The following is a 22,009-nucleotide window of genomic DNA, read 5'->3' on the forward strand; positions in this document are numbered from 1 at the left end:
CCAAAAATTTTGCAAACACCTTTTTGATTTTGAAAAACCCCAAAATTTTCAAAAATCCCAAAAACTTAGGTTAGAAATCATGAAATGCATGAAAATGAGTGATTTAGACACATACCAAGTGAAGAATAACTTGATTTAGGCCGAAAACACCTTGGGAAGAGGTTAGGAGTGTTGACACTCTATTTTGTAACCCGCATTTAACCTCACATGGACGGTAAAAAGGTAATTTCACATTGAAAATATGCATCTTGATTCTGGTCAATAGATCCTTAATCTCATTTCACCAAAATGATCTTGATGTTGTAACGATTAAATCAACTAGTTATAAGCCAGAATCGGACCACCAAATTGAAAGTTATCATCAAATCAAGTTTTAATGGTTAAGATGCACTATTGCAAATTGAGTCCGACTATATGTGATTATGAACAATTGATTTCAATTAGTTATAAATATAATCAATTTGAGATCAATGATGTGTCATAATTTGATTAGTTAGGACTACATTATATGGTAGGATTGCACACACCTAATTAATTAGATAGTTAAACATTAATTATTTAATGAGTAATTTGTGCAATTATCTTTTAATTAGAGTAAATTTGGAACAAGTTAAGTCTGAAATGGGAGTGATTGGAGTCATTTAATGTTAATTGAAAGCTAATTTAGGACCTATTAATGTTAATTATGCTGAAATCATTTTCTAACAAATGATCTCTGCTCACTATTTCATCAATATCTCTCATAATATTTTGAATCTGTGAATGAGGTTAATTTTTTTCAAAAACTAGACATCCGGGGCTTCAATTTGAGTACAAGAATGAGATAATTCCGATCAGAATTGAGTCATATATGATTTTTCGAAGTTGGCTCTACAAGCTGTTACAGCAGCTACGGGAAAATCGAACTTTACTTGCTCTTCACTCTCATCAATTTCCACATTTAGTGCACCAAATTTCTCCAAAAGCTAAAATGAGGTCTAGGTTCATGATTTTTTGTCAATTCTCATTAAATGGCCTTCCATTCATATTTCATCCACCACTACTATATAAACCCCCATTTTCCTTCATTCTAAAACACACAAAAAAACCTCTTCTCTTCTCTTCTCTTGACTTTTAGTAAAGTTAAATAGTCTTGTCATATCTTGATCTTCCTGGGACTTAAGGTATTGAGTGAGACTCACTCTCCCTCTCCTAACTCTTCTTTTTCTCCACCCTTAGGACCTCCATCAAGAGTCCTCTCCTTCACCATATGGATCTTGCATGAAGGTATAATCTCCTTCCCTAACTGTTTGTTTATGTTGCCATGATGAGAATTTAAGATTAAAGCATGATAATTCTCTTGAATATGTGTGAATGTTCTTAATTGTTCTTATGTGTTCTTCACATGTTTTTGGTTGTTCATCACATGTTCATGCATATCACTAGATTTAATCTTAAATCCATATCAAAAATATGAAAACCATGTTTGTCTAATATTTCTTTCAAATTCTTGAAACTAGGATATCACCATACACACACATTCACTAGAATTTATTTTTCAATCCAAATGCAATGCTTAATAAATTGAATTAAGGTCATCACATGCACACACTTTAAATTCAATATGCAAATTGATTGATAACATATTGGATGATGTGATATGAATGTTGGCCACCATAGTCTAGAAGACCGGTTTCACTAGGCCAGATGGGTGCCTAACACCTTCCCACCTTATAACATAGCCTCCGAACTTAGATTAAGGGTTAGTAGATCAAATGTTTATCCAAGTAATTTTCAGTTTTTAGATTGTAACTAGGAAACAAAGCCATGTATTTTATCTTAGATTGTATCTAGAACCAAAACCATGTAATTTCCTATGATCAATGTAAATTCAATTTCAAATAAATAAAATGTGGAATTTTTTAATTTTGATTTTCTTATTTATTCCAATAATTAAATAAGTAGGGACTTCATTGTAAAACTCTACTTCATTGTAAAACTCTTAATCTAAAGGGAAAAATATAACTAGTCGAACCTCCATTTTGAGAAGTAATAACACGACTCCACCCATTTATGTGGGTTTGGCCTAACATCCTATAAAAAAGGGGGCCGAGGGCGCGGTCTCTCGCAAGGAGTGAGTGAGAGAGGTTTGGGAGATGAACAAACACGAACAGATCGAGGAGAATGAAGATCGAATCATGCTGACCCTATATATATATATATATATATATATATATATATATAGGTGTTCAGTAATTATCAACAGATAGTAGGTGTCGAGAGGTGTCGAGCTTTAAAAAGCTTCGACAAATCCAGCTATCGGGCAAGTGTCCACAGCAAAAGAAGCTCGATGGATCGAAGAGGTATCGAGGAGCTATCGAGGAGACAAGAACATTCTCGATCGATCCACCTAGCTATTGAGAGGTGTCGAGATTGCGATAAAAAAACAACTGAAGAGCTCAATAGATAAGCCAAGTATCAAGAAGTGTCGAGGAGGTGTCGAGATTGCTTAAAAACAATTTTTCAAGAAGAGAAAAACACAGATATGAATGCAATCAAGCATGCAACTCAACCAATGATCCAAACAGCATTTTTAACACTCAAAATCATCTCTCAACCAAAAAAAATTTAGCACACACACACACACACACACTAAACAAGTCTAACCAATTTTATATATCAAAAAAAGTCAAGATAGTTTAGTGAGCATACATTAACACATGTAAACCTTGTGATGGTCAAATCACATTGTACCTGCACATGTATCAAGAGTAGCAAAAAATATTGCTTGTTGTGTGTGAAAATCATCGCAAGATTGCATAAGTGTATATATTTTATGATGATTTGAGATATGAGAAAATCACTTTAACTCACACACAATCATAACTGTTTGATGGGGACTATCACCTTCAAGGTACATTCTATAACTCCCACATCTCCTAGAATACATGCTTTCAATCATATATAAAGCATTTTGATCTTTTTGCTTTTTATTTTTCTTTGCATATTTTTTTTAATAAGCATATCATTCATGACGATTTGAGATATAAGAAAATCATTTTAACTCACATACAATCATAACTATTTGATGGGGACTATCACCTTCGAGGTACATCCTATAACTCCCACATCTCCTAGAATACATGCTTGCAATCATATATAAAGCATTTTGATATTTTTGCTTTTTATTTTTCTTTGCATATTTTTCTTTTAATAAGCATATCATGCATGGGTATATAAAAGATAAAAAAGAAATACCCAGTGATGTTAAGCATTTTGACATTCCACTTTTATTATGCCGAAACTTACAGATGTCATTTTATGATTGGCGGGTAACAGTGGTGAGATGGTTATTTATGCATTTCTCTTAAGATTTTCTAGTTCTTCCCGTCAAAAAGAATAATACGAGTGTTAACTATAAGAAATTACTTAATCTTACTTATCACAAATAAGAGCCACAAAACTCACTTGCTTAGTTGTGCATAGAGATGCTCATTTAAGCTACAAAAGATACAAAGTTTAGAAAACGTTGTTTCATTGGCCATCCAAAGTACACAAGTACCAATGTATACAAAACACACACTGTTTTTGTATTTTCCTGATTATTCAATTTTTTTTTATATGAAAAACGAAATAAACAAAACTAAAAACAAACAAAAACATGTTAAATAAAGTAAAGTATAAAAACTAGATGCAAATGCATGAGGAGAAAAGAGGAGAGAAGTAGATTAATCTATGGAGATGACACCAATGTTTTGGCGAAGGAATTCAAACTGTTTGCTGGCAAGAGGTTTGGTAAACAAATCAGCCTTCTAATCATCAGTGTGAATAAACTCAAAAGTAAGAGTACCATCTTCGACAAGCTCCCTAATGAAATGATGTCGAATCTCTATGTGTTTAGTTCAAGAATGTTGAACCGGATTCTTAGAGATATTGATGGCACTGGTATTGTCACAGTAGATGGTAAGATGTTCTTGACAAATACCATAATCATGGAGGAGTTTTTACATCCATAGAAGTTAGGTGCAACAGCTACCGGCAGCAATGTACTTAGCTTCTACAATGGATAAAAAGATGGAATTTTTCTTTTTGCTTATTCAGGAGACAAAATTATTACCCACATAAAAACAACCTCCTGATGTACTCTTTCTATCATCAGCATTCACAGCCCAATCAGCGTCAGAATACCCAACTAAGACATCATTTTTGTCTTTGCTATACCACACACCAAAGTCGGTAGTGGTTTTGACATACTTTATTATTCTTTTTAAAGTAGTCATATGAGATTCTTTGGAATTAGCCTGATATCTAGCACACACACCCACACTGTAACTAATGTCAGGTCTACTAGCAATAAGGTAAAGTAGGCTACCTCTCACGCTTCTATAGAGAGATGAATCAACACTTTTTCATAACAAGTCAACAGTGAGTTTAATATTTGGGCTCATAGGGGTTCTAACAAAATTAGCAGATTCCAAACCAAACCTTTTCACAAGGTTCTTAGCATATTTAGACTGAGATAGAAATATACCTGAATTTTGTTGACGAATCTGCAATCCAAGGAAGTGAGTTAGCTTTCCAATCATGCTCATCTCGAACTTGGTTTGCATGAGTTTTGAGAAGCTATGAGCAAGTTCATCATTCGTAGATCCAAAGATGATATCATCAACATAGACTTGAGCCATGATCAACTCACCATCTTCCCTTTTGATAAAGAGAGTTTGATCAGCCTTTCCGCTTGTGAACCCATATGACACCAAGTATTATGTGAGCCTATCATACCAAGTTCTAAGTGCTTGTTTCAACCCATAAAGTGCCTTCTTGAGGTACAACACATGATTAAGGAAGAATGGATCAATGAATCCTTTTGGTTGAGTCAAATAGACATCTTCTTTAAGTAGCCCATTCAAGAAAGTAATCTTTACATCCATCTAGTAAAGCTTGAATTTTAGGTGACAGGCTAAGGCTAGGAGAATTCTGATGGACTCTATATGGGCAACTGGGGCAAATGTTTCATCATAGTCTACTTCTTCCATTTGTGAGTATCCTTGAGCTATAAGACGAGCCTTGTTGCAGATCACATTGCCCTCATCATCAGTCTTATTGTGGAATATCCACTTTGTGCCGATGATGTGCTCACCCTCCGATCTAAGTACTAAAGTCTAGACATCATTCCTTTGAAACTGAAGCAATTCATCATACATTGCTTCAACCCAGCTTTATCCTAAAGAGCTTTCTCAACTTTAGCAGGTTCAACTTGATCTTGTGGAGGACTCCATATATGAGTTCTCGAATTCTTTACCATGATCACTTCGAATTCGATCAATCTTCAGGCTCTTTTCATTCTGCAATCTTGTACACAAGGCTTCAATGTGCTCAGGAGCATCTGACTTGGATCGTAGGAGGATAACTCAAGTGTACCTAGTGAAGTCGTCTACCACAACCATAATGTATCTCTTACCACTAAGAGACTCGGTTCTAGTCAGACCCATAAGATCCAAATGTAAAAGCTCCAGTGGTCTAGATGTAGCAGATATCTGAGTGCCCGGATGCTTAGCTTTTGTCTATTTCCCAAGCTAACATGGTCCACACACCACATTGCTCATTCTACTAAGTTTTGGTATCCCCAAGACTGATTCTTACTTAGATACAATAGAGAGATGTTTGTAACTAGTATGTCCTATCCATTGATGCCATAGATCTTCATTTGGTAAACAAATGCTATTGCACACAATATCAACATCAGGAACCAATCCATAACAATTGTTTAGAGTGTGAACACCACTTATGAGTTTCTTTCCTAACTCATCAATGACAAAACACTTTCCCTTTGAGAATAGTACCATGAAATCTTGATCACATATCTGATTTATGTTCAACAGGTTCACTTTCAGACCTTCAACGTATAGAACATTTGCAATGTTCGACAGTCCAGGTAGAGAGATGATTCCTTTTCCTTTAATCTGTGATTTGCTACCATCACCAAAAGTGACATTGCCACCTTTCTTAGACTCAAAAACCTTGAAGAGAGATCGGTCTCCAGTTATGTGTCTTGAGCAACCGTTGTCAAGGTACCACAAACATGTGTCCATAACCTTAAATGCGAACTTCATCATAAAACACACTTTGTGCTTAGATGATAGATCAGTGGGAATTGTGCTTTCTCTCATCTGCCTTTTACGAGCTAAACCTTTAGTTTTCACTCTTCTCAGACGAACTCCTTTACACATTTTCATTCTAAGACAATCTAGTTTCTTCTTGGTCAACTTGAGATCTTTTCCAATAGTCATCATAATAGAATTCAAATAACTTTTAGATTTGTATTTTCTGATACACTCAAACAAGCAGAGAGTAGAAAAAAAAATGTATTTGCAAATAAAGATCTCTTCAAGCCAGTTGCAGCCATGACAACAAGGGTCAATGGATCACACAGCAAAGATTAACCATAATCAGAGTGTGCTTGCTCTGATACCACTTGATAGGCCAAAAATATATTGACCCCTTGTGATGAATTAATTGATTAATTAGTCAAGTTTATTAATTAATCAAATTAACATGCAAACGCGTGGTAGCATAAACAAATCGTCAATAAACTAAAGTATGCAACGGAAAATAAATTGACATAGTAATTTGTTTACGAATGGGAAAAATCTACACAGCAAAAACCCACCGGGTGATTTTAAGGTCACCACTCTCGAGAATTCACTATTATCACAGTAAGCGGTTACAAGTAAAGGAATCCTAGTACTTTATACCAACCTACAGTTAAACTCTTACCCCAATACCCAATTGAGCTTGTTCTATAGTGATAATCTCTCCTTTCAATACACGGCTCCCAATACGTGATTAACCAATTGCGCAGATCCCAGTACATGACTTCAATCACCAACTAGAAAAAGTTGTTGGCTACAAAGTTTTTCAGTTCATCACATGATAAAAATCGAAAAGTTCCTTGGTTACAAAACACTACGATGCACAAACACAGCAGCTTCTTCACAAGAAAGATGAATTAGGGCAAATTTTGTCTCCGATCACAATTTGCTTAAACAAACTTTGCTCAATACTTGTGCAACTTGTATCGCCTTTGACGACCCTTAAAATAATCATTTTATATGTCTAAGGTTGTGAGAAAAGAAAGCTCAAACATACAATCATAGAAACTGAAACTCTATTTTTCATAAACCTCGACAGATGCCTATTTGTCGACTTGTTGTAAAGCCACAGGCTGGAACAACTCTTCAAGGCTCGATAGATGGCTAGTTGTCGAGTTTTAACGACAGGCACTTTTCAGACTTGAATCTTGGACATACTTGCATGGCTTTAACACTTGAACTTGAAACAAGGTTTCTTGAAACATTAAACACATATTAGATCTATCCAATTACAAGTAAAATGCGTTTTGTCAAATAACATGTGCATATATATGGATACATTATACCATTTCAGCTAACTTTTATCTTTATTTACAGTACTTTCAACAAAAACTTTTCAATTTCAACAAAATAAGCGAATCCTAAACAGGCTCTTAGATTTCAAATTGTAATTCAATTAGAGTATAATTTTGAGCTACGTGTCCCATCTAATCTAAATTTTAAATTTTTGTTCCAAGTGAGTTCGTTCGGTATAAAAATTGAATTTCAATTAGAGTTTAATTTTGCACCACGTGTTCTATCTAATCTAAGTTTTTTTAATTTTAGTGTCAAATGAGTTAATTTAGTATAGAAAACAAGACGTTTAATATAAATAAACCATAAAAAACCTAATCATATAGTCTTATTGCTGAAACTTATTCAATAGACGGGTTAGCGACTAGTAAGAAACTTATTGGCAACAAAGAGAACCAATCGTCTTTTCCAAGGAGAGAAAGGAAACCTTAATACTATAGTTAGGAAAGGGTTGGGAGAACCAATTTTAATCAATCAAGAACCAACATAACTAATCAAGAAAATTTTTAAAGAACAAAATTTAGTTACAAAATTAGTTGTAGCATTAAACTACAACTTTACTGAGTATTATTTTATTAGATGTGAATTTTGACAAATCCACTGTTGGATTACATATTTTTCTTATATTTCATATGCTTGCAAAATTTCTAAAAAATTAGAAATGAATAGATATGTTATCGATAAATTGTTTAAATTACAAGTTTTTATAGTTTAAAATGATGCATAAAATATAACTTTAAAGATTATATAATAAATAATATCTGATTGATATAAAATTTGACAGGTGTATTAAAAGCTTAAAAAATATGCAATTTAACCATTATATTTTCAAAATAAGCAATAATCTTTAATTTAGAGAGTATGATTGTAAACTTAACCAAAATTAGTTAAACTTTGTCAGTAGATGATAGACATTTTCGACTGTCTTTCTCTTTAAAAATCGTCTCTCTCTGTCTCTTTCTCTCTCTTATTGGACTGTATTTCAAACACTACTACACCTACCGCCTATGCTGGAGTTTTCTCGGTCTCTTTCTCCAGCCACGGACAAAGCCGATTAGGTTAAATAACTCTCTCTCTCTCTCCTATTTGATTCATCCATGTTTTGAGAAACTCCATGTTTGGTTTGCTAAGGTATGATCATCGATGTCGTTATGTATCATATTTTTTGGAGTTCATGGGCCTCAGAATTAGATTCCTGTTTCTTTTTAATATTATCATTTTCGTTGTTGTTGTTGCTGTTTTTGTCATTTATTTCTTTCCTAATTGTTTGGTGGCACATTTGTTAGTAGAATAGTGATTTACATTTATCTATGGCGTACATTGTGGATCATATCTCCATGCTTTTGAATTCAATGGAAACATTTCCAGGATTACTACATCGAATTTGGTGTGTGTGTGTATGTATATGTATATGTATCAACACATGTTTCAAGAGTTGAGTTCAAGGGTTCGGTTCTGTTTAATGATCTATTTCTTTAAATTAACATTAAACTTTCTCGTAAAATCTTAGCATTGGAAGAAAAAAAAAATCATGTGATAAAATTATAACTAATAAAGATATTCTTTGAAGTTAGCACTGTACTAATTGAAAGCGAAAAAAAAAATACTAAATTTATTTCTTTGTTGTGAAAAATAAATTCTAAATTTCTATTTTTTCCCCCAAACACCTCAATGCCCAAATCAAAAAAAAAAGAGGTATGAACACTCTTCAAAAAAGCGGCTAGTTTTTCTAAATAAAACACAACTCTCTTGCAGAAAATTTTGTAATGTAAACAAGCAATAATGGCAAGCTCAACAAGCAGTGGGAGCAGCAGAGAAGGTACGGCCAAAGCCATGGTAGCCGATCAGATCTCTCAGGCTGTTCAGTCCACCTCCAATCTCCTCCACCTCATGCAGCAATCGTCTGTTTCTCAGGCACGCACTCTCTGTCCCTCTAAATATAGATATGTGCTTTGTGCAATTGAATTGTTTCATTCTTGATGCTTTTAGTACATGGTGGCAAAATGGGTTTGTTGTGTTTTTTTGATAAGTAAACCTGTTTTTGCATCTGGGTTTTGCTTAAGTTTTAAAGATTGATTGGAATATGCAAAAAAATCAGAATTTTGTGATTGGATGTTATGCTTTCTGAGTTTTTAAGTTCTTGTAATTGGAGAGAATAGCATTGTCGAAAACAAATTAAGCTTTTTAGGATGGAGAACTTCTGGAAATTGTCTTATCGAATCAATATGAACCAAGGAGACTGCAATGTATTTTTGCATTTATTTTAATTAAGAGGAATAAGTGTTACTTTGATATAGTTTGAAAACACTTAGAATTAGTTCCCAATAGATGTATGTGAAGTCATGAACGGGCATGACCTGGTTGACAGGCAGATGAGGCAGAAAGAGCTGCTAGTTAGCTTGAAAAAGGAGATGAAAGTGACTTATCCAAAAAAAAAAAAAGAGGACATGAAAGTGTCTACAAAAAAAAGGTGGAGAATTTGGAAGAGAGTGAAATACTGGTGCTGTCAAGAATTCACAGGGGATGATTGGGACAATATTGTTGAGTGGGCAGAGAAGCATTGCAAAGGTAAATCCTTGAAATCTGTAGGCAGCAAATTGGGATTTAGTGTAGCTGTCTAATGTTTATCACATCTGGGGTCATACTTATAGGAATGCAATCATTTTCCAAGGGCTGATTAATTCTGAAGACCACATTGTGAGCCTCGTTTGAAAATAAGTCAAGATTTGTTAAGAGGGGCGCCAACCATTTGCTAGATCCAGCACTAACTTGGAGCTTTACTGCAAATAGGGATTTGCGGATTCTGCCCTTCGGTAATAGTAGTTCTAAGGCTGGTTGGGTCTCCTTGTGGAATGTCGTTGTAATGCTTAACATTTACTTGTATAATTGGGTCATTTGATGTGCTGTTATGGTCTGATGTTTGTTATAGTTCCAATTAGTTGGGGCTTTGGGAGCTTATTGTTGTTGCTGCTGGCTTTCCCTTGATTGGCCTTGTTGTTTGTTGTGTCTGGTCTCTGTACTGTGTTTGCTGGTTTTCCAGCTTGTTTTTAATAAATGATTTTTGCTTATCGAAAAAAAAAGAAAAGACATGAAACTAACTCTAAGGCAATCTTTGATCTTTATTTATATGTAATGTAAAATCTGATACTATGGAAACAATTTCATCCCACTTTTAGATAAAATTTTTATGTAATGTAAAAAGAAAATACAAATGTATTCAACAAAAGAAAAAAAAAATACTGGAACGATACATGTAATATAAAAGAAATGTTTAACTGTGTGGTGCCAAATATTTTTAGATAATATATGAGCAGCTTTTTGACAACTTACTTCCTCCACTTTGGAAACTGGATAAGAAGTTATCGTTTAAGTAAATGCAATGGATGGTCCCTTATTGCTGTAATGACCATTGATCTTCCAAATTGGAGTGGACCAAAAGGCTCTGTGGCTATCTCATAGGCGTTGAAATGAAGAGAAGATAATTGGAATTTAGGATTAGGAGACATTTGCATGTGCACTATTTTGTGGAGTTAAAAGGATGAAATGAAATGGAATGGAATGGAATGGATGGTTCATAAAAGAATGGATTTGAATACAATGTATTTTCCCTGCTGTATTTAGGAGTTTGTAAAAGAAGAACTGAAAAGGAAGAAGGGAATCCAATGTATTCCTCCATTTGAGGGATTCATGTAGTCTACAACCCAAGCATCTATATTTCTTGCAATCATGAAGAGCTCAGGATAACTTTCTTTCAAAGTTAAATCTCCATTCATGCCAGAAATGGATCCTGCTTCCATCTCTCACTTCAAATCTTGCAAATTTAACAAAGCTGTCCCAACCATGCCTAATATGTTTCCATAAGCACTCTACATAAGTCTCCCTTGCAGCATTCAAACACCGACCACCCTAGGCAATGCCATATTTGATATCTATTACCTTCCTCCATAGATCATCTGCGTCCTTAAGTAAATATTTCATCAAAAAAACACATAGGGGCAACCCCTGTACACAGGATGTGTACAAAAGTACACCAAAATTAAGCACAAAACATACAACTATCAAGCATCTCAAGCACAGTGGCGAAAGAAAATAAAGAGGAAGCATTCATCCACTCAAATAAAGCTTTGAGGAAGGAAAGCTTATGATCTGGAATGGATTTTTTCCATCCTTCAAAGATCCTAGCATTTCTCTCATGCCATAGACACCGCATAAGATAATGAGGGGTCACATTCCAAATCACCCTATTGCCTCTACCAAACCTGGCTTGCCAGCTTGTTAATAGATCCAGCATGCCCCTTGGCATAACCCACAATAGCCCTAACAAAATGAACACCACGCTCCAAAGTTCTTGTGCAGCAAGGCAATGAAGAAGCAGACGGTTAATAGTTTCCTCAGCTGACTTACTCACACATCACTAGTCTATGACAATTACCCATCTCCTCCTAGAGCTATCGATAGTCAGGATTTTCCCCAAAGCCGCAGTCCAAAGAAAAAAGGCCACCTTATTAGGGACTTTAGGCTTCTACAAACTTCTCCAAGGGAAGTAAGACCAGGTTAAAGGAATGCCTCCATGTATAGCTGCAACCATTAGCTTTTTTAATCCTTAGATCCCCCTAATTGTTCAAGAGTGCACACAATCTACCAATTCACCAAGTAGAACTTGTGATCTTCGTCAATACCACCCCATAAAAACCCCCTTAGAATTTTTTCCATCTTATTAGCCACTCCCATTGGCAAATGAAAGAGTGATAGAAAAAAAAGTTGGTAAACTAGAAAATGTATATTTAATCAGAGTGAGCCGCCCTCCTTTTGATAGGTACATTTTCTTCAACGTGCTAAGGATTTTTCCATTCTTTCTTGAATACAATCCCATATCTCCTTTGCCTTAAAATGAGCCCACAAATGTAATCCTAAGCATATCTTTGGAAGTCATGATACTTTGTTTGAGTGGATAAATGATTTAGGTGCTTTTACTTTTGCCTCTTTGTTTGAGTTACTTGATAGTTGAATTTTTCAAGCATTGTTTTGTTTGATTTCTCTTTATCCTTTGTACACTGCCTGTGTACTTGGATTCATTGCACTCTTTTGGTTTTTTCAATGAAGTCTTACTTATCAAAAAAAAAAGTCGTCCAAGTTTGCACCCAGAAGATTATGCCAATATCTCATGGTCTTCTACTCCTCCTCCTGGTACCATCTCTCACAAATTCTCTCTAAGAGCTGAAACTACTTCAAAGGAAATGAGAATACAACTTAAGCTCTAGATTTGATCAACATTTGCATTACAAAAGATGAGAATATCGTCGGCGATCAGAAGATGTGATATCACCAAAGGTTCTCCTTCTGCACGGTTAAGAAATACATTACCACACCAAAATTTTATGTTGCTCTCAATTGGAGTCTAGTAGGCTACTTTAAAGGGAGGAAATAGCTTAGGCACGGTGACTCTTTGTACGCTTACCTATTTGCAATTGCAATAGAGGCTTTTACTATGATTATGCAGCTAAGTGTCAAGGAGTACAAGGAAAGCAGGTTGCTTTTTCGGTACCCATTAATATCAGGGAGATTGAGCTTTCATGATCACCTCTAATTGATAAAATTATGGTGGACAGCTAAAAATCTCTCAGCAGGAAGACCTCAGCTCCTTCAATCAGTATTCTATAGAATCCAAGTTTATTTGGCTAGTTGTTTGAACTGCCTAGAAGTTTGTAAAAGCTATCGAGCAAGAATTCAGTAGCTTTTTGTAGAAAAGTTGAGAGAAGTATGTTGGGGTGCTACAGTTGTTTTGGGCTTGGATTGTGTGCCAATGAAAGGAGGTTTGGGGTTGAAAAGGATAGAGGAATGGAATAAGGCAGCCGTTCTAAAGCATAATTAGAATTTGTTTGTATAAGCAGGTTCTTTATGTGTGACCTGGGTGCACTATAACATCCTAAAGGGGAAGAGCTTTTAAGTTTTTAGGGTCCCTCAATAGTGTAACTGGGGCTGGACGAAGATCCTAAGCTTTAGGAGCCTCGCTAGACCTTATCTGAAGTTTCAGTTGTGGATGGGATCCTTATTTTCCTTACACATGATTGGTGGCATGCTGATAGGAGGCATATGAAAAATATGGATACAGAGCAATTTATGGTTCTGCTGGCAACATGGATGCTAAGGTTGCTGTGTGTTGAAGGGTTCTGACTGGTGTTGAAATCAGGCAAGGCCAGATGACTTAGTCTCCATCCAAAGAAAATTATATCTAATTAAGCTAGAAGATGTGGATCAGTCTATTTGGGTGGTTTCTCTCTCTCTCTCTTTTTGTGGAGAATCTATTTGGTTGGTTTTTAATTATGCTAGATTTTAGTCATACTGAAACCCAGAAGGATTTCTATCCAAGCCTCCTGTGGTTAATTGGTGGAGGTTGGTTTGGTTCCCTTTAGCCATCCCTTAGCATGCCCTTTATCGGGTGTTTAGCACTTAGAAACAAGTTAGCCCTAGAGATAGGCTCCGTCGATTGGGATACAATGGAGACATAAATTGTGTATTTTGTAGTGCCTTCTTGGAGAGTAGGAATCCCATTTTTTTCAGTGTTCTTTTAAAAGGAGAATTTGGAAAGAGATTATGTGATGTTGTCAGGTCACTAGTCCTAAATATTGCTAAGATGGTGTTGTTAATTGGGGCCTGCAGAATCTTAAGGGTTGGTTGGGGAATGGAAAAGTGGGAGGAGAGAAAATGATGGGGATGGAAAATTGGGGGGATAGAAAAAATTTTAGTTTTCCCTCATATTTGTTTGATTGGAGGTGGAAAAGTGGAGGAGTGCCTTTTTTTTTGTTTTGTTAAGAAGAAAAATGAGAGTATAGAAAATATTGTTTGAGTAATTTACACTCATGCCCCTATTACATTTAAAAAAAAAAGTTTATATGGAAAAAAAAAGTTTACAAAAATAACTACCAAACGTGAAGAGGGGAGAGGGGCATATGGGTAATTTCCTATCTTAAGCCCATTTTCTCCTCAATTTGGGGAGAAAACTCTCTTCACAAAAAGTGGGCCCAGGGAGAAAACAATTTGTCCCCCTCTCCCCCCCCCCCCAAAACAAAAAAAATCACTCCCTTCAACCAAATGCACATCCCCACCATTTTCTCTTCTCCCCACAAATCCCTCCATTTTTCTCCCCAACCAAATGGACCCTAATGGTAAAAGCTTCCAAGTAGTAAAGAATGCATGCTGGCCAGATCAAACAGAGGAAAGTATAATCCAGGCAGTTAGTGTTGTTTGTAATTGGGGTCTTCGGTATTCCCTTGTTTGTTTACAATTAATTTTGAGTCTGGTTTGCAAAGGGTTTGGGGTGGAGGATTGGAGGATCTTAGCAAAGTTGTTTGTTTTTTTATGCTTTCTTGTCCTCTGCTTCATATGCAGCATTGAAGCTCCGTGTTGGTGTTTGAACTGAGTTTTTCAATAATATTTTTCTGATTCATTAAATAAAAATTATAAGGAGAGAGAGAGAGATGATTTTTTATGTTTTGCTTCCACACATAATACACTTAAGTCAATAACTTTTCTTTGAAGAACCTTCATTGTATGCATTGTTAGCCCTATACATTGGTGGCACAAGTTGAATTATCACCTGTTAGTGCTTGTTGCTACTTTTGTAGCTCAATTCAGACTTAAATGGTTGAATCCTCTTGTACTCTGTTATCTTGCACATAATAGCCTATGTTAGAATCCTTTCTTAGTTGATATTTTTAAACTGAAGGAATAATGCCACAAAAGCTGTTCTGGTAGGTCTAACTTTTATCATGTGTGAAAACAAACTGCTTTTCATGTTAAGTTGAACAACCAATTCAAGATTTTTTGCAATTTAGATTTAGAGTTCTTGGAATGATGGGAAAGGTGGTTATTTATGGTAAAGTATGGTATGAAACTTATAAAACTTATGCAACATTGGTTAACTAATAGAAAAACTATGATCTACTAGTACTATGGAAAAAAATAAGAAGGATCCGCATTTCAGTTGATAAATTCATATCAGTCTGGTGTAATATTTCCTTTCAATATAATGATACATGACACACAAATTACTATATTTCTTTCATGAGCCATGTAAATGAGATTGATGCTTCTTGCAGCTTCTTAGATTGTCAAAAACCAAATGATATTCCTTCATGGTTACTCAAATTATCTATGATCACATCTGCAGGCCCAACTGATAAAGCTTCCAAAGAACCTTTTGGCAAAAACCTCTACAATCAAGAATACTGGGCAAGTATGTAGATCTGCTGCACAAATATAGGATATCATTTTTTACAAGTGTAGGATTTCTTTAAAAAATACCTGTAGTTTTCATCTTTTCATTTCTCTCCTCTTTTGCTGCAGGTTTTAGAGCAGATGCCTCGAGTAATTTCATCCTTGGATGCACATATGGAGAAAGGATTACAAAGGTTGTGTTCATGTAGTATGACCTTGTTATTTCAGATTATTATTAGTCTTAACTGGCCTTTAGTACATCAATAACTCTAAAGTCACTCTCACTTTACTAGAAACATGTAAGTATATGTTGTGGTCTCCCTCGGGGCATTTGTTAATAGGTCATTTTAAGAAAATTTTGATACTATTTTTATGAGAATTATAAAAAGCTATCAAAAAATCAATTACTTATTTCTTTTCCCATAAAAAGTTTCTAAAATTATTTCCTAAATCAATGCTCTTAGAATATCCGTTAATTTTTACCAACTTTGAATATGGAAACAGTATTTTGAGGATCCATGATGATCCTCGCAGAAAGAAGAATTATTTGGTCTTTCAGCTTTACCCTCCAGACTTGGTCTTTCAGAAAGAAGTATTATTTTGAGGATCCATGATGATCCTGGCCGCATATTTCTTCTTGGTCTTTCAGCTTTACCTTCCAGCCACTTGGCTGTTGCTATTTGTTGTAAGGATCAAATGGAAACATGTTTAAAATCTGGGTTAAAATACCCTTACCCCCCCCCCCTTCTCTTCCACTTTCTTATTAAGGGGGGAAAAAGTATCTACAATGCACTGAATTAGTTGCGTGTCTGGATTCTGCATGGGGACATAAACCACAATATTTCACTGCAACAAAAGAAGGAATATCTTTTAATTTCCTCCTGGTATTTAAGTTCACAACATTTCATTTCTGGTACTCATGGCTTATCTGAGTAATAATTTCCTGCAGTGTTCCTCATCTACAAACCGTAATCCAGTTACTTGAAAATATCAAAAGCTTCCAGCTTAATTCTCTCTCTCAAGCTCATCTTTCTCAAGAGGTACTCTCTCTCTCTCACTCTGTGACTAATGAGTACTAACTACAAATCATGTCACACACCAATAAGCTTTAGCTCAACTGACACCTGCTCCCCCTTGCACATGTTATGTGGAGGTTGAGGTTGTGGGTTCAAAACTCATTTGGTGTGTATGTCACTTACCAATAAAAAAAATGTCACACAACGCACAATTTTTCTCCACATTGAAAGCTGTCTCAATAGATGGCCAAAAATGAAAGTTGTTGCCTGTTTGGTACAGTTTATTTTTTCAGCTTTTGCTTTAAAAAAAAATTACCCAGAATTTGTAACTTTTCCCTGTTTCAATTTCCCCTCTCTTTAATGGTCAATCTTCAGGAACATGAGTTGGCAAGACCTTCTGAGGTGCCGTAGTTGACTGAGCTTTGATGGACAGTTTGCTGACTGAAATATCAGTTCAATGCAGTAACTGATGTGATGGCAGACTGTCTAAATCTACCTCGGATGATCGACACCTTTGAGGGTCACATTGATTTATATGTGTTCTCACTGTAACATTGAACCTAACCAGAAATCATTTGTTTGAACATAAGAGTATGTTCCATCTTGTAATGTCTGTTCTGTAAATGTCCCAATCTAGTGTTATTGATGTTCGATGAATGTAACCTCAAACTTGTCCCATAGTAATTTCTCCAAGCATTTGAAACACGTTTATCTGTCGGAAATGGAAGCATGTGTAAATTTGTAATCATGAATTCATGAATATCGTGCTTAATACGCGTTTGTTCTACCCTTGCATTTAAAGGTGCCAATGCTTTTTACACACATTATCTCTCTCGTATACAGTATACTACACAGGCACGCCTTTGTATAATTGACAGTTCGACTCTTTGAGAAGTGTTTGTTTGGTTTGCGCGGCTGCGTTTTGGACGTCCGCGTTTCAAGTGTTTTGTTTTGTTTTTTTTGGTTTTTATCATCGCCTATTCCCATGAGTAGTGCAAATAGGCATATGAACAGTAACAAAAAAGGATTTTTTTATTATTTTCAATTTTTAGCAAAATAAGTGGTATTCAAACGCACACTTCTTATCATATAAAACAAACAACAACAAAATGTTACCCACAACAAATGTTGGGGTGGCATGTTGAAGGGACAACTTGGAAAAGAACTATTTAACTTGTCATAGATTAGATATTTTTTTTTATTAAATGTAAATTTTGAAAATTTAACCATTAGACTACATATTATTTATATTCTTTATATTCTTAATATACATGTCAAATTTTATTCAAATTATATATTATTTACTAATCAATCAATTAGTTTATTTTTTTTATGTATAATTTTTTATTATAAAAGCTTCAAATTTAAACATGTTATTGATGACACAATTATTGATCTTTGATCTTCTTGAAATTTTGCAAATATGGAGAATATAATAAGAACATGCAATCTGTTAATTTTTCAAAATTCATATATAATAAAAATATGTAGAAGAAGTTTGAAAGGTTTTTCTCTAAACTAGATTTGTCTCAAGTCTTTCTTTTTTTGTTGCACTATTTATTTTTTAATTTATTTGTTTATGTATTGATTTTTAAAATTTTATATATTTTTTTTAAGTGTCTTTATACTTTAATTAACTTTCAGCAAAAAATTATCAACAAAAAATCAAATAAATTGGTGTCTAATGCACTCCCATTTGGATCGAGGGAAAAGAAGGTGGAGTAGAGTAGGATTAACTGAAAATTAACATATTTTCAACTAACTCTACTCTACTCACGCCTTCCTTATACCAAAGTAAAAGTAATTTATAAATGCACCCTCCGGCACACATGCATGCACGCATATTTAGCATCTTTATTCTTATTAATTACTAATTAATTCGAGTTGCCTCTAGTTTATATATTTAGATATTTTAGAAGCCAATTACAATGTAATTCTTCTAAGCAAAGTATATATAACCCAAAACTAGTTCAAAATAAAGTTGAGTACTGTTCAAAATTGCTTCAAAACCAAATTGGACTATAAATCTTGTTTATTTATCAAACACTCACATTTCAATCTTACCTCCCAAACTAAAATCTAAACCCGGATATTGTAGGTTTTTTTTTTTTTTTTTTCCCTGTTCTGTATATATATAGCTAATTAAAAAAAAAAAATAATGCCATTGAACTTAAAACTCAAACAAAAATTATATTTAAACTTTGGAGTGAAAGATTTTATAAGAATAATTATTATGGATAACGACGTATCCAACTATCCATAAATTTAATTGCATTAAATGTTTCTCTTAATATTTGCCACAATTAGTTTCACAATTAATTTACAAGACAAGTTTGGCATATTTGTGGTTGGTGCACGCTCCTGCTTTTGGATTTGGTAGTTGGGAATGGGGGGTTTGAACCTTGGACATTTTTCGATTAGTGTTGCATACTACATTTCTCAATTATAAACAAACTAATATAATACAAGACAACTTCCTTTTAAGAATCTTTCTTTGTGAGCTATGACTCTTTAAATGTTACAGATAATATTGTTACCATTTATGCAGTACAGATACAATTATACAACTAATCATATGCAGGAAGCAATATCCAATACTTTGATTGAATGTATCTTGTCTAACTTAGATTGTGTTTGTGTTTGTTGTTGTTGTTGTTTTTTCTTTTTATGGCAGAGCCAAAAATTGTCCTTCCATTACTTGCCAGAAAAGTAAAACGCTATTGCTGGTTGAATGTGAAAGTAGAATAGACTTTAAAAATTTTTCTTTTGAGAAGAAGAATAGACTTTAAAAAGATTTATTTATTTATTTATTTTTTATTTATAAACATTATACGTTGGATCATGATTTACGGGGAAAAAAACACTTCGGATTATGATTTTTTTCATAAATAGTCCAAAGATCATTGACCCGAAACTAGTCAAGGCAACACGCGCAGTCAAATTTTTGAAAAGTAATTTGGACCGAGAGAATTAAAAGACAAAAAAAAAAAAGAAGAAGAAAAAGATGGGAATCGATACAAAGATCAAACATATGCTTGCCAAAAGGTAAGAAAGTAGTAAAAGAAAGATACAAGCTCGTTGTCCCAAACTAAATGTAATTATAAATGCACTCTCGGGAATGCACATACACACATATATTAATATAACACGTTTCCTTAAGACATTCCGTTAACAAAATTATTTTGTTGAAATAGAATTCAGTATATATAATACTACTAAACTAGTTCAAAATCAAGTTGAGTACTTTTTAAAATTAATTCAAAACCAAATTGGACCATAATTCTTGGTTATTTATCAAACACTCACATTTCAATATTATCTCCAAGCTAATTATCTATACCTGGACAATGCATATATAGGAGTATGGCAGGTTTTTTTTTTTTTGGGTAGTGCCATTGGACTTAAAACCCAAGAAAAAATTGCATTTGAATTGTGAGATTATTGTACTCCTGAAAATTTGTATAATAACTTAAAGAAAATGCTAATGAATGCTCTTAGGGTATTAGTTAATAATCCATTTAAGAAAAATTTTTATGGGCAAAAAAAAACAATTAATGTTTTGACATCTTTTTTTTCATTTCTCATAAAAGCGGTGTCAAAACTTTTCTAAAATGGATTGTTAACCAATGCCTTAAGGGCACTTGTTAGTATTACTCATAACTTAATACTAATAAATCTTTTATAATAATAATCATTATGGATAACAATGTATGATGTATCTATAAAATTTGATTGCATTAAATGTTTCTCTTAATATTTGCCACAACCAACTTCACAATTCACAAGACAAAGGTGGCATGTTTGTGGTTGGTGCATGCTACTTTTTTAGTAATTCTATAGTTGGAGAGAGAGAATTTGAATCTTTAAAGTTTTCATTAGAGATATTAGAAATAGGAAATACTAGTTAAGTTCCAATACTCTTTTAAGTCTTAACTAGTTGCTGCATGCTACATTTCTCAATAATGACAAAGTAATATAATACAAGACAACTGCTTTTTGGGAATGTTTATTGGTAGATCATAACTCCTTAAATGTTATATATAGATATATATATATATATTTATTTATTTATTTACTTATTTATTTTTAAGTATAGTTACACTCTTACAGATACTATTGTTATTTGTTAACATATTATGGTGCTCTTATATACAAACCTCTATGCAGTTCAGATACAACAAATCATATTCAGGAAGCAATATCCAATACTTTGATTCAATATATCTTGGTAATTTTTTATTATGCCAAGACATTTCGACCTGCTCATAAATAATTGCATTATCTAACTTAGATTGTGTGTTTTATTTTATTATTATTTTATTCGTTTGCAGAGCCAGAATTGTCACTCCATTATCTAGACATAAAAAAATAAAAATAAAATAAAATAAAAAATGTAAAACGCTATTGCTAGTCGAATGTGAAAGTAGAACATATGCTTCAACCTTATCTAGACTTAAAAAAGAAAGTGCTTTTTTTTAAAAAAATTATTAAAAAAGAAAAACACAAATACTTTGAATCATGATTTACGGGGAAAAAACACTTTGGAATTTGGATGATGATTCTTTTCGTAAATGGTCCAAAGAGCATTGACCCCAAACTAGGCAAGGCAACCAAGTCAAATTTTATTTTCTCAAAAAAAAAAAAACAACCTAGTCAAAATTGTTGAAAAGTAAACATATTTGGACCGAGAGAAGTAAAAGACAAATAAAAAGAAGAGAATCGAGACAAAGATCAAACATAAGCATACCAAAAAGTAAAGAAAATAAAGGAAAGGTTCATAAAAAGTTAAAAACAAATCTAAATTCCACGGTGATTTTTCTCCGTGTTTGAACTTCGTATATCATAATGAAAATTATATTCGAATTGGATTGGTTTTTATAGTACTAATTATACTACTATTTATTTGGAGTGGGGGGCAAAAAAATAGGTGGATGTAATTAAAAAGTACATATTATAATAAAAATAATAATATACTAATTGATGGTCAGGAAGAGGAAGCCATTTGCAGCTCAACTTGCATTTTGATGTGCCACATGGGAAAAAGAGGAATAAAAGGTACATAAATCAAAAAGAATAAAAAAAAAAAAATTCTAGTACCATATATAAATTACAAATTTTATCATAATTGTTTATATGGCATATAAATATTTTTTTCAAAAATAAAAAAGATCCATGTGAAAATGGAATACAAATCCTCTATACCACATTTGTGTTCTATTTTATTTTCCATCAATCACAACTTATTGTGTATTTATTTTTATTTTTTCATTTTAAACTTTAACTATTTTATAAAGAAAGTTAAACAAATATATGATAAGTTGTGATTGGTGAAACATAAAATGAAATATAAAG

General features: G+C 33.6%; 2 protein-coding genes across 3 annotated transcripts; one reads left to right on the forward strand and one right to left on the reverse strand.

Annotated features, from left to right (window-relative positions):
- Positions 1–4,076: 4,076 nt before the first annotated feature.
- Positions 4,077–4,664, reverse strand: LOC115970155 (uncharacterized mitochondrial protein AtMg00810-like). The gene is made up of 2 exons (XM_031089819.1): positions 4,465–4,664; positions 4,077–4,362 (listed from the first exon to the last, which is right to left on the reverse strand). Exons 1-2 carry the CDS (start codon positions 4,662–4,664, stop codon positions 4,077–4,079), a joined length of 486 nt encoding a protein of 161 aa, XP_030945679.1.
- Positions 4,665–8,328: 3,664 nt separating this feature from the next.
- LOC115970950 (tobamovirus multiplication protein 2B) lies at positions 8,329–17,479 on the forward strand. 2 transcript variants are annotated; one of them, XM_031090589.1, is made up of 6 exons: positions 8,329–8,555; positions 9,180–9,338; positions 15,595–15,660; positions 15,771–15,835; positions 16,591–16,681; positions 17,033–17,479. In XM_031090589.1, the coding sequence occupies exons 2-6, from the start codon at positions 9,207–9,209 to the stop codon at positions 17,066–17,068; spliced, it is 390 nt and encodes a 129-aa protein (XP_030946449.1). In that variant the 5' UTR covers positions 8,329–8,555; positions 9,180–9,206; the 3' UTR covers positions 17,069–17,479. The 2 variants fall into 2 exon arrangements, with proteins under 2 accessions (XP_030946449.1, XP_030946448.1); XM_031090588.1 differs by having other exon boundaries at positions 8,330–8,482.
- Positions 17,480–22,009: the final 4,530 nt, after the last annotated feature.

The sequence above is a fragment of the Quercus lobata genome, chromosome 12, assembly GCF_001633185.2.
Source record: "Quercus lobata isolate SW786 chromosome 12, ValleyOak3.0 Primary Assembly, whole genome shotgun sequence".
Taxonomy (NCBI): domain Eukaryota; kingdom Viridiplantae; phylum Streptophyta; class Magnoliopsida; order Fagales; family Fagaceae; genus Quercus; species Quercus lobata.